The sequence below is a fragment of the Aphis gossypii genome, chromosome 2 (assembly GCF_020184175.1).
Source record: "Aphis gossypii isolate Hap1 chromosome 2, ASM2018417v2, whole genome shotgun sequence".
Classification (NCBI taxonomy): Eukaryota; Metazoa; Arthropoda; class Insecta; order Hemiptera; family Aphididae; genus Aphis; species Aphis gossypii.
Window position 1 is genome coordinate 5,486,229 of NC_065531.1, and position 14,953 is coordinate 5,501,181.

The window sequence follows — 14,953 nt, forward strand, 5'->3', positions numbered from 1 at the left end:
AAGCAAATGAGAAATATAATGTGTGTGTAAGTGATTTCAATTTCTTTTTCTATTTTGTTTATGAGAGTATTATAGTTATAACAGTTATAAAAGTAATTGCATTTCAATTAGTAGTTATGTGAATTACTACGTGGTGGTACTAAATACTAACATAATACCTATAAGCGATTTTCAAATAAGTTATGAAAAATCGCGGGTTTTTAGTTATATTTATATATAATATAATATTAATATTAATATTATAATATTATTATTATTATTTACATAATGTACTTTGGACCACTAGCTGAGATTATTTTTAATATTATTTTATTAGCTTTTAATAAAAAGAATAATTATTATAGCACAACTCTAAAACTTATAACGTACATAAATTTGAATACATATTATATAATATTACACAGATAGTAATCATGGAATAATTAATAGTTAGTAAATAATCGATAAAATTTATATAAACTATAAATAGAAGGCCAATTAAAATATTCAAAGAATTATTAATATAAACTAATGATACATATTATTATGCTATTATCATAATAATTAAATATAATGAGAAAGAAATAATAATACTAACATATTAAGGAAAATGAGGGGATAATTTGGGTGACTAAAGTGTCGAATAGCAGTTTCAAACAAATTTAAACAGTTAAATATAATATAAAATATAAATTCATACATTTTAGATTCTGAACAGAGCGATAGATGTATTGATACTTTTCAATTTTACAATAAATGTGTGTTATTTTTTTGTGTTTGTCATCACCTTTTTATTTATTATTCATTATTATACAATGAACTATTTATTTTAAGAATTAATTTTATATTTTATCTTACTAGTTACTGTGTTATTATATTAATTTTAATTGTTCAAAAAAATTTTTTTTGTTTTTTTTTTTTTTTTAATTGTCGAAAAAATACTTCGGTTTTTAACTTTAGAGTATTTTCCGATAAAAAAAAAATTATCTAACTTAAACTAGAGGAGTGTATATCAAAAAAAGGATTTTTCAAAGTAATCGGAATAAATAAACAAAAAAATGAAGAGAAAACATTTTTACGCAAAACAAATTTTTTTTTTTAAATCAATTTTGTTTTTTAGTGTAATATTATAAAACGAATAACTTTAGATACTTGAAATTTTCACAAATGGCTAATATTAAATTTTTATACATGTTATATAATATTGTAATAACGCAAAAAGAGCATATCATTACAATATATATAATTTAGTATTAAAATTAATCTATGTATTCAATATATTTTTAATATTTTGACTGTTATTGAGATGTTTATAGACGAAATGTATTTATTTTTTTTAATTTTCACTAAAAAAAATCACTGGTCAACAAACTTGAAAATTTAGTATAAAGTTCCTTATAAATTATTTTTTATTAAAATTGAAAAAAAAGTTTAACTTAGTCTATAAAAAAATTTTATAAGCTTAAAATTAAATCATAAAAGTTAATAACGATCATACAATCTATATTATATTATATTATATTATGTATCTTACATAAAATAGTGTAAAAATGTATAGCAATTCATCAATTGAGAACAAACAGCTGGACCAATTAAGGCTCAAATTTTTTTTCAGTTGTTCGTAATTGCCAGGAGAAGGTTTTTACAAAAAAAAATATTGGAAACACCCAATTTTTGCATTAAATCTATGTGAATAACACACAAGCGCACGATATGAATATTGAATATCAACAAATCACAAAGCCAATCGTTGAGTTTCCATATTTTTCACACAGTTAGCTGTACGTTGCCAGTTCGCGTGCTGGCAAACCATCTTCGTTGTTTATTTTTGCACCAGAAAACAAAACGAAAAACATTGTTTATCATATCGCTCTCTACTGATTTAGGTTGTATTCAAATAAATCACATTGAAATTTGATCTATGTTTTATTACCAATCTGGAGTTTATCTGAATGCGTTAAATTGGGACGAGACGAAAGTTAGTAATTTTTATTCAATTTTATTATAAGAATTAAATCAACCTATCTAATAGTAAAATAAATAACTTTAATAGTTATATCAAATAACATACCGTGAAATAAGTTGACAGACTGTCCCTGTTGAGTTAGAATGAATCGTTTTTCCTTTACAATTACCTAACATTGAATTCAAATTTAACATATTTGTCACAGTGACCCACACAATACTTAATCTTAATGTACACTAAGGCAGTATACACTTGTAATGATAGCAGGATATAGAATTATTCGAAGTAATTGCTTCATACCTGAATGGGTGGCTGGGTGGACGGGTCCGGGGAGTGTTTAATCGTAAAACAGCAACATAAAAATATTTAACTTTAATATGCACACAAAAAAAACATGTACCTATAAAAATATTATTATAATATATATTATATAAGAAATATTTAAAATATACAATACTATTGGATTATTCTAAGACTCAAAAAGTCACGCTATCGTTGCTTACGTTTAAATTAAGTCTTATCTATATAACTATATATTACCGTAGTCACTAATATTGATAATTATAATTTATAATTATTAAGATATTAGAATTGATAACAAAAATTCAAAAATGAATTTAACTAAAGTTAAATATTTAATTTAATATGAAGATTAAATAACACAAAAAGAATTTAATATAAATTATAAATCCATATTATAGGCTATAGCCAGCCACTGTACAAAAAATAACAGAAATAATATTTAAAATAAGTTTATTCAAGACAATGTTAAGACCAATGGAAGTCGTTATACTTTCTAATAGGTTCTGAGTGAACTTTGGCATTGATTATAGGATTCATGCATTTATGCATTAGATTTATAGATGTGTTAAATTTTATTATAAATAATTTCGTACTAACAATGATTTTGAGTAAATACGGTGAATCTCCATTTCTAAGGGTATAATTTAGAAGTGGTTCCGACCAGATTTAAGGTGAATTATTGATTTAAAACAATTAAAAATTTTAAAATGCTAGTAAGTAAATAATACAAAACTTCATCCTCAAGGTCACCCAAATCATGGCATACAAAGAACTATAGAATTATTGAAACCACTTTTTTTTAGCAGAAAATATTTTGTTTCGTATAACAACTCAGAGGGAGGCTTCTAGTAAATATTTAAATTTAGCTTATTAGTCTATGCTTTTAGAAATCATAAGTTGAAATTGTCGGTACTTTTATAATACTTGTTAGTTGTTTCATGTTTGGTAACAATGACAACTGTAGTTACCAGTTAAACTCCGCTTAGAATAATTTTACTTCGTATATATTATTTAGTATTTATATTTTACTACAAATTTAATATACCTATACAGTACACATTGCAGAGATCTATTCAATGATGAAGAGGTACCTACACTAGTACACTATTGTACACTTGTTACTTTTATAAAGTCTACAGAAAAGCGATTACTACTTTTTTTCTGTTTAGGTTAGGTAAGATAATATTGGTAATAACAGATTATAATACATATTTTACTTCGATGAATATATTATTAAAAAATAAGTTGTTTAAAATAACTTAAATTAATTTAACAATGAAACACACAAGAAGTGAGTGCAAACTTTTACCCATATTTTCCATAATGAGCAATTAAAAGAGAGGGTTTAAATACCTTAGTCCTCCAAAAAAAAAAATTAAGATTGAATGAATGAAAATAATGAATTAAGATCTGATGAATTCCTTTTTTCTTACTGTATTAGGATTATCTTATGAAAATTAATTTTAAATAAAATATTTTTGATAATATTCGGTATACTATACCTTAAGCAATTTCAGCTTCTACGTTGATTGCGCATCATGTTAAAAACGTGAAATAATAAAATAGCAAAAATTTAAAATATAATATAACTAACGAATTAATTGTTTAATACCTATATTATCTTTAATCATCAAAATTACTTAAACTATAGTCTCTCTTGGTGATTAAGTTATCAGTATTTAAATACAAAATAGGATAACCTTCATCACCTGCGCGGTATTACACAATAAAATATTTATTCGGGCCCATTTTGCTACCGGTAATAGTGAACACATTTATAATATATCTATTGTATATTCCTATAATACAAACTTGGCTTTTTAATTTGCGAAAATGTATCTTCTTTTTTTTATACGATTTGAACAAACCCGTTAATCTTAATTAGATATATAAATATTGCACGTGCGTGATTCTATAAAACTAAAGAATTAAAGTAAATTTTACGCGAATCGACCACGAACGTTGTATGTTGTTAGCTTTACATACTGTCACAGAATTATGGCACTAGATTGGAAAAAAGTTTTGATCGTTGGCTTGTCTAGCATTGTAGTCAGCTGTGTCTTATACGTATCTGCTATACAATGGGAACATCGAACCAATGACGTCATTGGACCAGGACGGTTTTCAAATTCTTCACTCAAATCCGTTACCATAGTATGTATTTATGTGTATTTTGTATTGAGATAAAAAAAATGTGTACCTGAAAACTAAAACTAAAAAAGTAAACATGATTAAGTACTTCAGCGTTTTGTTTAAAATAGATTTTATAAGAACTATATTATTTCAATATGGACAAAATAAGATATTAAGAATTAAAGTTTATAAATATCTAAATTTAAAAAATACCTTTCTTACAGCTATTCCGTCATGGAAATAGAGCTCCAATGTTTACATACAAGACAGATCCACACAAAAATGCTTTTCCTGAAGGAAAATCAGAATTAACTAAAGTACGTACCTATATAAGCTATTGATCGTTACAACGTTATAAAAATGTTTACATCAGTCAATAGAAACTGAAAATATGTTTTTTTTTTTATCATAAAAAGTTAATATTGATTCTCGATTTAGATTCTGAACAAAATGAAAAATATATCTATTTTTAATTTTTTTTATTTAAACGATAAATAATTCAATAGTGGTATTATTTATTTGTTATAATACAAAAATATTATTCGTGGAGGTATAAAACTTTTATTATAATATAATAAATTATGAATTTTACTATACGCAACAAAATTTTCAAAATAAGTATGTAGATTCATTTTAATACCAAATTAACTCGTGTATAAAAAACGATAATATTAACATATGATGAAAATTTCAAATATTTGTTTTCGAATTATAACAAAAAGAACAAAATCCAATTTGTCAAAAACTGGTTTTGCGTAAAAATTCCTATTTTCCATTAATTTTATGTTTTTTCCAATTATTTTTAAGTTAGACCTTTCAAAAGTACGAACTATATCTAATTTGCTATCCAAAATCACTTTTAAAGTTGAAAATTGAAAAAATATTTTATCAACTATTTATCGTAAATCCACATACACAAAAAAATACTTGTCATTTTAGAATCAATAGATTTATCGTTTCGCTCAGAATCTAAAAATGCAATACTAATATGGTCACTTTACCTACTTTTTTCTCTGTCACAATTTAATGAGAACCAAACACACATATAAATTAAAAAGTTTGTATGGTACCTATAATTTTTTCAAAAAGTGTTAATCAACAGAAAGGAAAACAAAATATGTACAAAAAAGGACAAATATTACGACGCTTATACAATGGTTTCTTAAGTGACTTATATTTGGACAGTGAAATTTTAATCAAAACCACTAACAAAACACGGACCTACATGTCAGCGGCAATGGTTTTAGCTGGAATGTATCCGCCAAAAGGTTATCAAAAATGGTCAGACACAGAAACTGTTTGGCAGCCTATTCCTATTTACAACAATTCGCCAGATCATGGAACAGTATGTATGCAGTATGCTCCTATATTAATTACTTTGTATTACAGTTTTTTCCTCAGTAGACAGTGGTAATACGTTATACATTTAACATTATAAATTTATTGAGAGTCTTGAACTAGTCATTCAAACTTTTCGATTATTTATTAATAACGCGTTAGGATTTCTACCTGGAATATGATTGGATTGTAGATTTTCAATCTAACCATAAATTGACTGTTTTTAGGGTTTTGCCTGTGTCATTAATTTTTTCTCAGTACTCCCTTAACTCTGGAGTGCATTATTATACCACAATGTATAGATAAACATTTTTATTTTATTTAATCATGTACGAATAATGAACGATAGGTATACTAATACGAAGTAAATGCTAAAAAAATAATAAACTTTTTATTTATCAGTGATAATTTGTTACAAATTTGTTCAAAATAAATAATATATAATTCAGCTCCATAATATACTTTTATTGATCTTATTAGTTTATTTTCATATTTTTCCATTTCATATTATTCTCTAGTATATATATACTCGTACTTATATGATATACCATTACGTATTTGGTTATAAATGTTAAAGCTATCTTTTACATTACAAAAGTGACTGTAAATTAGTAAACTGTATAATACTAATTCACATATCACATAATATATAAAAACAAAATAAACTTATTAGTAGGTATTAAAGATTTGTAAATAAATAATTCAAATTTGTAAATAAACGCTTGCTCATAATAATAAGCCACTCAGTTCATTAAACTAATTAATGATTAATTTTTGCAGTTGTTTGATGAGCGGGGAAAATGTCCGGCATTTGATACTACGTTCAAAAAGTTAAATACTCTATTTAACAACAATACAGACCAAGATACAACAACATTAATGTCATATTTGTCTGAAAAATGCGGACAACTCATCACTAATACCAATTTAATAAAACTATACGATTTATTTATATGTCAGGCATGTATAAAAAATAAATTTAATTATTAAATACATTAGGTAACTATAATAGTGTGTTTAAAACACACTACTAGTAACTAATTTTAATATTGCGTTATTCCTAAAGATAGCAGAAGGTTTAACACTACCTGAATGGATTAAGCCTTACCACATTGAAAAAATAAAGTCAATTATAATGACTAAAAAAAGTTCAGAAATGATTTATGAAAATCTTAGACTTCAGAAAATTATTATAGGTGAGCAAATTTGTTAATTGCGATAATCGAAGATTATGATTTACATTCCTTCATTCAGACCAACATATTGATTGTAATATAAGACACTCATTATTATTTTATAAATATAATTTTTTGAAAATATTTATTTTAAAGAATTTTGAGTCATTAAAAACCATCATTTTTATCGTAATAGTTTTTAAATTATTTTACTCTTGAATAACAGAAAATATTTTTAATTTTGTATTCCAAAGCAGTGTTTTGATTTATCAAAATCAAGTTTTCGGATAAATAGCTTATTAATTATTAGAAACATTTAAAGTTTAAATAAGAGGTACTCGAATAATAGACCAGCATTTTTCCACTACCTTAATTTTAAATTTAAATAATGAAGCTCATAAACTATTAATTCGAAAAATTGATTTTGATAGACCTAAATATTTCAAATAGTATTTTACTTCAAAATATGAAATTTAAAATGTATACAATTTTCATGTATCGAAATACTCCAAAAAATATTATACTTTGGAATAAGGAATTAAAATTAAAAAATGCATTATGTTGCCATCAAATTCTGTTTAAAATTATAACGTTAAAAAATATAAATTAGTAGTAGGTATAGTAATTTTAAAAAATGTTTTTAACCACTTAAAACCGTGTAAAATAAAAAAAATCATTATACTTAAAATATTAATATTTTTGAAATGATGAGTGTCTTACTCTAGATAATTCACCCAGTATGTTTAACCCGATATAAGAAGTTATATGTATCTACAACAGTACTACTTACTAAATAACTAAAATAAAAATTTGTGTATCTAAATAGTGAAAAAACTAATGGGTTCAATAAAAATGTATTCAAATCTTAGAATATTCTTAAAACAGTTAAATGTAGACAATATTAAAAATTAAATTATCGTAATCTGTGGAGTGGAGTTTTCCTAAGAAACATGACTTATTGCTATTTTTAATATTTTATTATTTTTCTTTCAAGATTAATAGACGTAATGCATTTTTAGGTTCGAAACATTAAATTTATTTATTATGTGTTGAAGGACCTCTGCTAAATGAAATTGGTTTGAACATGGAATCGAATTTAAATAATAATGAAACAAGAAAAATGTATCTTTATTCGGGACACGATATTAGTATAGCAACGGCAATGAGCTTTCTAGGCAATACCATTGAATTGCCCGATTTTGGCGCTTCGTTACATTTTCATATACATCACGATGAAATAAATGAAGACACTGTCAAAGTATGATATTATAATTATTATCTGAACTAGTAACCTACTGGTTACCATATTATACCATACCTACTAGGCTACTTATCACTAATTTAAACTTTTTTATAGGTGTACTTTTACAATCGTTGGGATAATGAAGAAGGAAAAGAAGTCCCAATACTTAATTGCGGTAATCCATGCAAATTTAAGGACTTTAAAAATATGTTGGACAATAGTTTATCTGGAAAATGGATGGAAGATTGTCAAGAGTTAGAAAGCTAATCTAATTTATTTATTATTTTTGTTACCATTAATGCCATTGACTAAATCAATGCTTTAAGATTTTTTTAAATTGTCTAAGATTATTTTAGATATTTTATTCTAAAAAAAAAAATAATGATAATATTTTACCTATAGTTTGTATTACCTATTATAGTCTTCTAGGTATAGTCAGGGCATAGATTTGCACTTCATTTTCATGATATTTAAACAATTTAATAATAAACATATTATAGATTTATTATGACATTTGATTCATTTGAAATTTTTAGTACCTATTTAAAGATGCATAGATGCGTGTACTGCAGAAAATCAGATTAATTACATATTATTTTTTTCTTTTTTTACTTATTAAGACATTGTTATACTCAACTATTCAAGAAGGTCGAAAATGTTAACATTTTTATCAGTTATAATTCATTAATAATTGGCTGTATTATATAAATAATTATGCGTTTGAAACAAAACTTTTATTTAATTACCTAATTAACTAGTAATTTATTAATTTATTATTCATAAATACAAAGTTAAAATAAACCAAAATAAATGCAGTGTGTTATCTGTAATTAAGAATTCAATTTGTTTAAAATATTTTATATTATTTAGATCATAAAATAATAATAATCTATAATTTAGATTTGATTTTCAATAATATACACACTATTGTCATTGATATTTGACATAACAAATTTTTGTTATTAATTGGCGTAGGGTGATTATTTTTTTAGTAGTAGGAGAGGGGAGGCTATAGCCTTTCAATACATTTTTAGTGTACATATTAAATTACAACATAAGCTTTATTAATTATCGATGATTGTAGAGTTTAGCTATTTGATCGCACAATTTCACCTAAACAAATTACAGATCGACAAACCAAAATGTCAACGCATTATTATTACAACATATTATGCCTTATATGTTTTTAATGGTATTATGAAGGTACAAGAAATAATATGGCTTAAAAATTAAAATTCTATGGGAGTGCCGTTTCCCGTATCTAAAAAATAATAACTAAAGCACATCGTTTGTTTCAACGAAAAAACATCATAAAAAAGAAGATCATGTATTCATGTGTTTAATGATATGCTGACATATCATAATCATATGGCATTTTAAGTAAAATAAATAACAGTAAAGTTGTCGTGCACATATAACTGTTAATTTCAATACATATTTTATCCCTGATGAAAGGGACGACTTATACTATAAGGTATACATAGAAACTCACACGCGTTTGTGACAATGGGGCGCAAGACCTGTGATTTATTCGTGTGCCACCAGAAACAAGGGATGATCGATCCAATGAGGGTCTCTGCCATCAATAAGATAAAGCGATAGTGTTTGAAAACGCAGACGCCTTTGATGGTAAGTACCGCCTACAACTCTAGTCTGCATGACCACGTCGTCTTTCTCATCAGTGTAAACGCACCAATAACAGAAACATTTTTCAACACCAGATCCTATCAACGAAAACTTCTTTTGAACAAGCTAGGGCGGAATTGTATTTATTTGGATTCACATGCTCAGAAAGTTCTTTATTTGTATCACTTTACTATATCACCGCATAACAACATAACATACATATATAGTGCTGAGAGTGAGGTAAGGTAAATGAAATTAATATACTTTTAACAGTGAACCCTATATAGTACTATAATAACTTATAATGTATACATTCAATATATGGTGTACCTACTTGACCATAGTCTCGAATTCTCCACCTCGAGAGCACTTCGACGAACAAGAGGTCCCAAGGTAAAAGCGTAACTTTAATATTTATATCTGGTAGGTACAGATTACTGATTATATTCTCCAGCACTTTCAAGTGTAAGGAAGAGTCTCGCAGATCTGGTTATTTATACTTGGGCCTATGATCTAGTATATGCCTTAATGCCTTATCTCTCACTGCATATTACTGCAACTTTAATGTTATTTTATTTCTACGTTATTACAGATACCTACATACGAGCATATACGATATACATACATAATAGTTAATACTTCAGTGAATTCGTCAGCTAAAGTGTTAATTTGTAACGACTAATCTGTATGATTTGAACAAACTGTCAAACGAGCATGTCAAGTAATAAGCAGGGAATTTAACAATTTTAACCTTAATAAAATTGAATCACTCAATATATAGTAATAAGTACTTACTTAGCACTTAGGTCAGTCTGGAAAGAAATTTATTTTAACAAAGTTGAGTTAGTTTATACCTACCTGCAGTGTCCTGTATGGAGAATATTAATTATATACTTATAATATACCAACCTACTGTGCAGATGCACATTGCACACTGCACACCGTATCATAATGGCTAACTCTCCCCTAGTCCCTTGCCTACTATATTAAATAATATTGTTATTACCCGTTAAATAACTATAAGCATTGATTTTATAATCAATGATATAAGTAAATTGTAAAAAAAAAAATGATGAAATTAATTTTCAAAATAACTACTAAGTAGGTAGTAGGTTTCCTTCTTCAGTAATCTTTGGTTCTAAACTATTTTCGGTCTTAAAATATACTAAACGAAACTTTTGGAGCATTAGGTTTAGATACATTAATTAAAAAAACATAATTTTATTTGGTTTAATTAAAATTAATTTTAACGTATACAGTTACACATAGCAAAATTCAAATAAACCACTTATGTACAACGGTTCACTACGATAAAGGTTTACTATTTTTAAATTTATAATAATTTCGATTGAATATAATAAATAGTTTGTTTTATTAAGAAAAAGTTAAAAATAACACAATTTTAAAAATGGTTTTTTTTAAACGCCCTGTATTACATACCCACGCAACGAAAGTTCAGGGGTACTCAAAATTTGATACGCGAAAATAAATACCGAACAGCATATATGAGACGCCTTTCTTTTTACTATTTATTATTAATATACGTACTTACTTCAAACAAATTCGAACAAAAATGAAAATGTGTATTATATTTTTATGGAGTTTAAAAACAAAACAATCTGAAAGTTAAAAATATTTCCCTTACATTCTATTGTAACATTTTGAGATACAATCCAGGCAACATTGTAGTTTATTGATTACCAGGGTCAGTCCATGTGGACGAAAATAGCTAGATAGCAATATAGTATTTGAGTGTAAAAAGTTAGTAACTCTGCAGACTGCATGTCAAAGCAAACGTTTCTATTCATATTAAAATAATTTTGTGATGCGAAATGGAAGCACCTCTAATGTTTGAAGTGTTAATGTACCTTAATTCCTATTACTTTGGCATGTTTTCTATGTTTGAGTTCTCACTTATATGTGCCAAATCAATTGATGATGCTCAAAAAAAGACAGTTTCTCTAAATGAACTCGGGACTAATATGACAGTATTCGTGTTTCTCTGTCTTATTGAGGTGTTTCGCACGTTTTTATCACGCCGGGACAATGCAGCCGACAAAGCAATATGTGTCGTCCTTTCACTCATTCTCACTATACCATCAGCAATAGGAGTACTATATTTTTTGTTGTGGCAACAAAGGACTTTCCGGCTGGAAAATATTCTAGGATGCATACAACTTATGCTTCAAGCAACTCAAGTTTTCTTTGGCATAGTATCATTACTGACATTCAAAAGCAGTGATTCAACAACATGAAATTGTAATTTAAAAACAATTATTTGTTATTTTTTATTTGTACATAAACACAAGATATTTTTTTTAAAAAATCATAAACTAGTCAATTTTATTACCTTTATTTATACTTTGAATGTTGCATGATTAGGAACTTTTTTTGATTTGATACGGAAGTGACAATAGCAACGTACAAATACTGAAATAAAAACAAAAACAATTCCAAGTGCAGCCATTATGCCAACAGGGTGATGATATCTTATACAGGAAATTACTATTGACAGACCCTGAAAAATAATACAAAATATTTATACATTGATAATTTAGTTCTATTATACAATATAAATAATAACTAGTAAAATTATCAGAACAAAATATAAAATATAGTATTTATGAGTACAAATATATGATTTGATATTTAGAAAAACAATAAATAAATATAAAAGTTAATAGAACTTTAAAACAGCTATAGTTTGATTATAATTTTAAGTATAACTAAATTTGTATTGTTATAAACAAATTATATTAAAATTAAAAACATCATAAACAATATTTTATAAGTTTAAGTTTGATAAAATATACTTTAATATTATTAAATAATTGTTCATTTTACTTGTCTTATGGTCATTATAATAGTCAACACGATTGGTCCAAACTTAGAAATAGTTCTATATATGAATAATTGTCCACATGCAGAGCTTACAGACAAAACTATACAATCAGTTAAAAATGCTGGATACTAAAATAAAAAATGTGTAACTTTTATTGTACCTACATATTATAATAATAAAATCAATATCAATAAAACACCTCTTTAATAAATTCATATGTTTTTTTGAATGAGCCCACTTGATACAGTGGAATAGTTGTAAGAAGTGATGATAGTAATGAATTAGCAAAAACCATTTGCATAGAAGTAACTTGGTATTGTGTAAACATTTTTCCTTGCCATGTTGATGTAAAACTATCTGTTGCTAAATATCCTACAAGTAAGATAACTCCGGTTGCGCAAGTTGTGATGTCTAAAGAAAAGTAAATTTAAAAATATTGAAATGAATAAGTTAATCGCAAATAAAAAATTAAAAAAATGTTACAGTATTTACCAGAATGTTTGTTTTCTGTAAAAAATTGAAATATAGCCATACCAATCCAAATTCCTACTGCCGTGACATACTCGTAATATTGGTACTTTTTACCAGACATTAATTTTCCCATCAACATAACTGGGATAATTTTACAAGTTTTTGCTAAAACCTTAATATTATTTACAATATATCAAATAGTATAATTATTGTAGGTACTTAAGATAAGTTCAGCATACCTGAGTAGGAAAACTGACATATTTGAGTGACTCATATTGACACCAAGAACTTATAATGTTGGACACAGTACAATAGCTGTATTTATATAATGGAGGTGATTTCTTAGATCTTATTCCCTCATTCATAAATAAAAATATACCAGACAAAACTGTAGATAAACCTCTATTTAAAAACACCAACATTTGGGAATCATGAAATTTTGAAGATTCATTTGTACCATAACGCTAACAAAAAAAAAAAACAAATATATAGTATAAAAGAAAAAAAAGTAATCAATTTTAATTACCTTAAATTATTATTAATAAATAATAATGCTTCAATTACCTCAGACATCATTTTTTCTTGAATTACACCCCAAATTAAATAAGATACTTGCAAGCCTCCAAAACAGTATACAAAGGTTATTATATCTTTTCTAAAATTAGCTGGTCCATTGTAACTGGGTGATAAAGGTTGTTCTGGTTCTAAATCATGTTTATCCCCGAACAATGTTTTTAACAATCTACTTGTTAACCGGTTATCTGTTTTCCAAATAAATAGTAATTAAGATTATAACTTCAATTCTTCACAAAATTTGAGCATTAAATTAATTTAAATAATCTACTTAAGATATTTACCTCCCAAATCTTGTTTTTTTGCAAATTTGTAAAGCCAGTATCCAGGGATTAATATTAAGCAATATCCAAGACTATTGTTAATGAAAGTACTTAATGAAGATACATTTTGATTCAAATTTGATAAAACTGGTAATAAACTTTGTAAAATAATTATTGTAATAATAGATACCAAAATGGAAAACCTAAAAATTATACATAATTTAAATAAATAGTTATATACTTCATAAATATAATTACTGAACTCTAAGAATTCTCCTTAATAACTTAATGTATTCAAATATTTATCACACACAAATTAATAGATATGTTTTAAAACAGCGATAAATATGTTTACCAATGTAAACATTTTAAATAATTCAAGTTTCCTAGTTATCAAATTAAAATTGAAAATAAATACCTAATTAAGTTTAAGATTTTTTTTTTTTGTATATTATTAAGAATAAAAATATTTTATAAATATCTTATTCATGATATAAAATGTAATTAATAAGACAACAATTTATTTTTTTAGTCTGACAAAGCTAAATTTAAATAAAAACAAGGAATTTAGTACAAGTAATATAAAGTAAATATTAGGTTTTAAATGCAGCATATACCTAATTAAACATATTAATATTAATATATAATTATTTATTTGTTATCAAATACATACCATAATTTTATACATGAAAGAAATGCCATTGCAGATGACATATTTTTATTGGACAAAACAAAGGGATAGACTTATTGATGCATTATCAATTTTCTTAATACAGTAATTAAAAAAATTAACTGTCAACATTATACTATTTTTAAACATTTTAAATTGTGTCGTAAGAGAAATACGAAAAAAATACAATCATTAATTAGGTGGGTATTAAATCAAATTTTCAAGTAAAGAAAAAAGAACATTTTTTAAAATCTAAAAGAATGAAAGACATACAGTAAAGTTAATCTATGTTATTATTTTAAATTGTTCAGAATTTGTTCTAGGTATTATTTATAAACTTAATATTTTTATATATTTAACTTTAAAATTAA

At 25.4% G+C, this 14,953-nt stretch overlaps 3 protein-coding genes across 3 annotated transcripts; 2 read left to right on the top strand and 1 right to left on the bottom strand.

The window, feature by feature from the left end:
- Positions 1-3,914: 3,914 nt before the first annotated feature.
- On the top strand, positions 3,915-8,645 carry LOC114130872 (lysosomal acid phosphatase-like). Its single transcript, XM_050202095.1, has 7 exons — positions 3,915-4,402; positions 4,606-4,698; positions 5,484-5,726; positions 6,500-6,683; positions 6,790-6,915; positions 7,950-8,152; positions 8,252-8,645. Exons 1-7 carry the CDS (start codon positions 4,247-4,249, stop codon positions 8,402-8,404), a joined length of 1,158 nt encoding a protein of 385 aa, XP_050058052.1. The 5' UTR covers positions 3,915-4,246; the 3' UTR covers positions 8,405-8,645.
- A 2,841-nt stretch (positions 8,646-11,486) lies between these two features.
- Positions 11,487-12,096, top strand: LOC114130862 (transmembrane protein 80-like). Its single transcript, XM_027995928.2, has one exon. The coding sequence runs from the start codon at positions 11,596-11,598 to the stop codon at positions 12,016-12,018; it is 423 nt and encodes a 140-aa protein (XP_027851729.1). The 5' UTR covers positions 11,487-11,595; the 3' UTR covers positions 12,019-12,096.
- On the bottom strand, positions 12,021-14,856 carry LOC114130861 (adenosine 3'-phospho 5'-phosphosulfate transporter 1). Its single transcript, XM_027995927.2, has 8 exons — positions 14,586-14,856; positions 13,934-14,115; positions 13,641-13,837; positions 13,316-13,540; positions 13,098-13,248; positions 12,805-13,016; positions 12,608-12,733; positions 12,021-12,281 (listed from the first exon to the last, which is right to left on the bottom strand). The coding sequence occupies exons 1-8, from the start codon at positions 14,624-14,626 to the stop codon at positions 12,120-12,122; spliced, it is 1,296 nt and encodes a 431-aa protein (XP_027851728.2). The 5' UTR covers positions 14,627-14,856; the 3' UTR covers positions 12,021-12,119.
- Between the last annotated feature and the right edge of the window lie 97 nt (positions 14,857-14,953).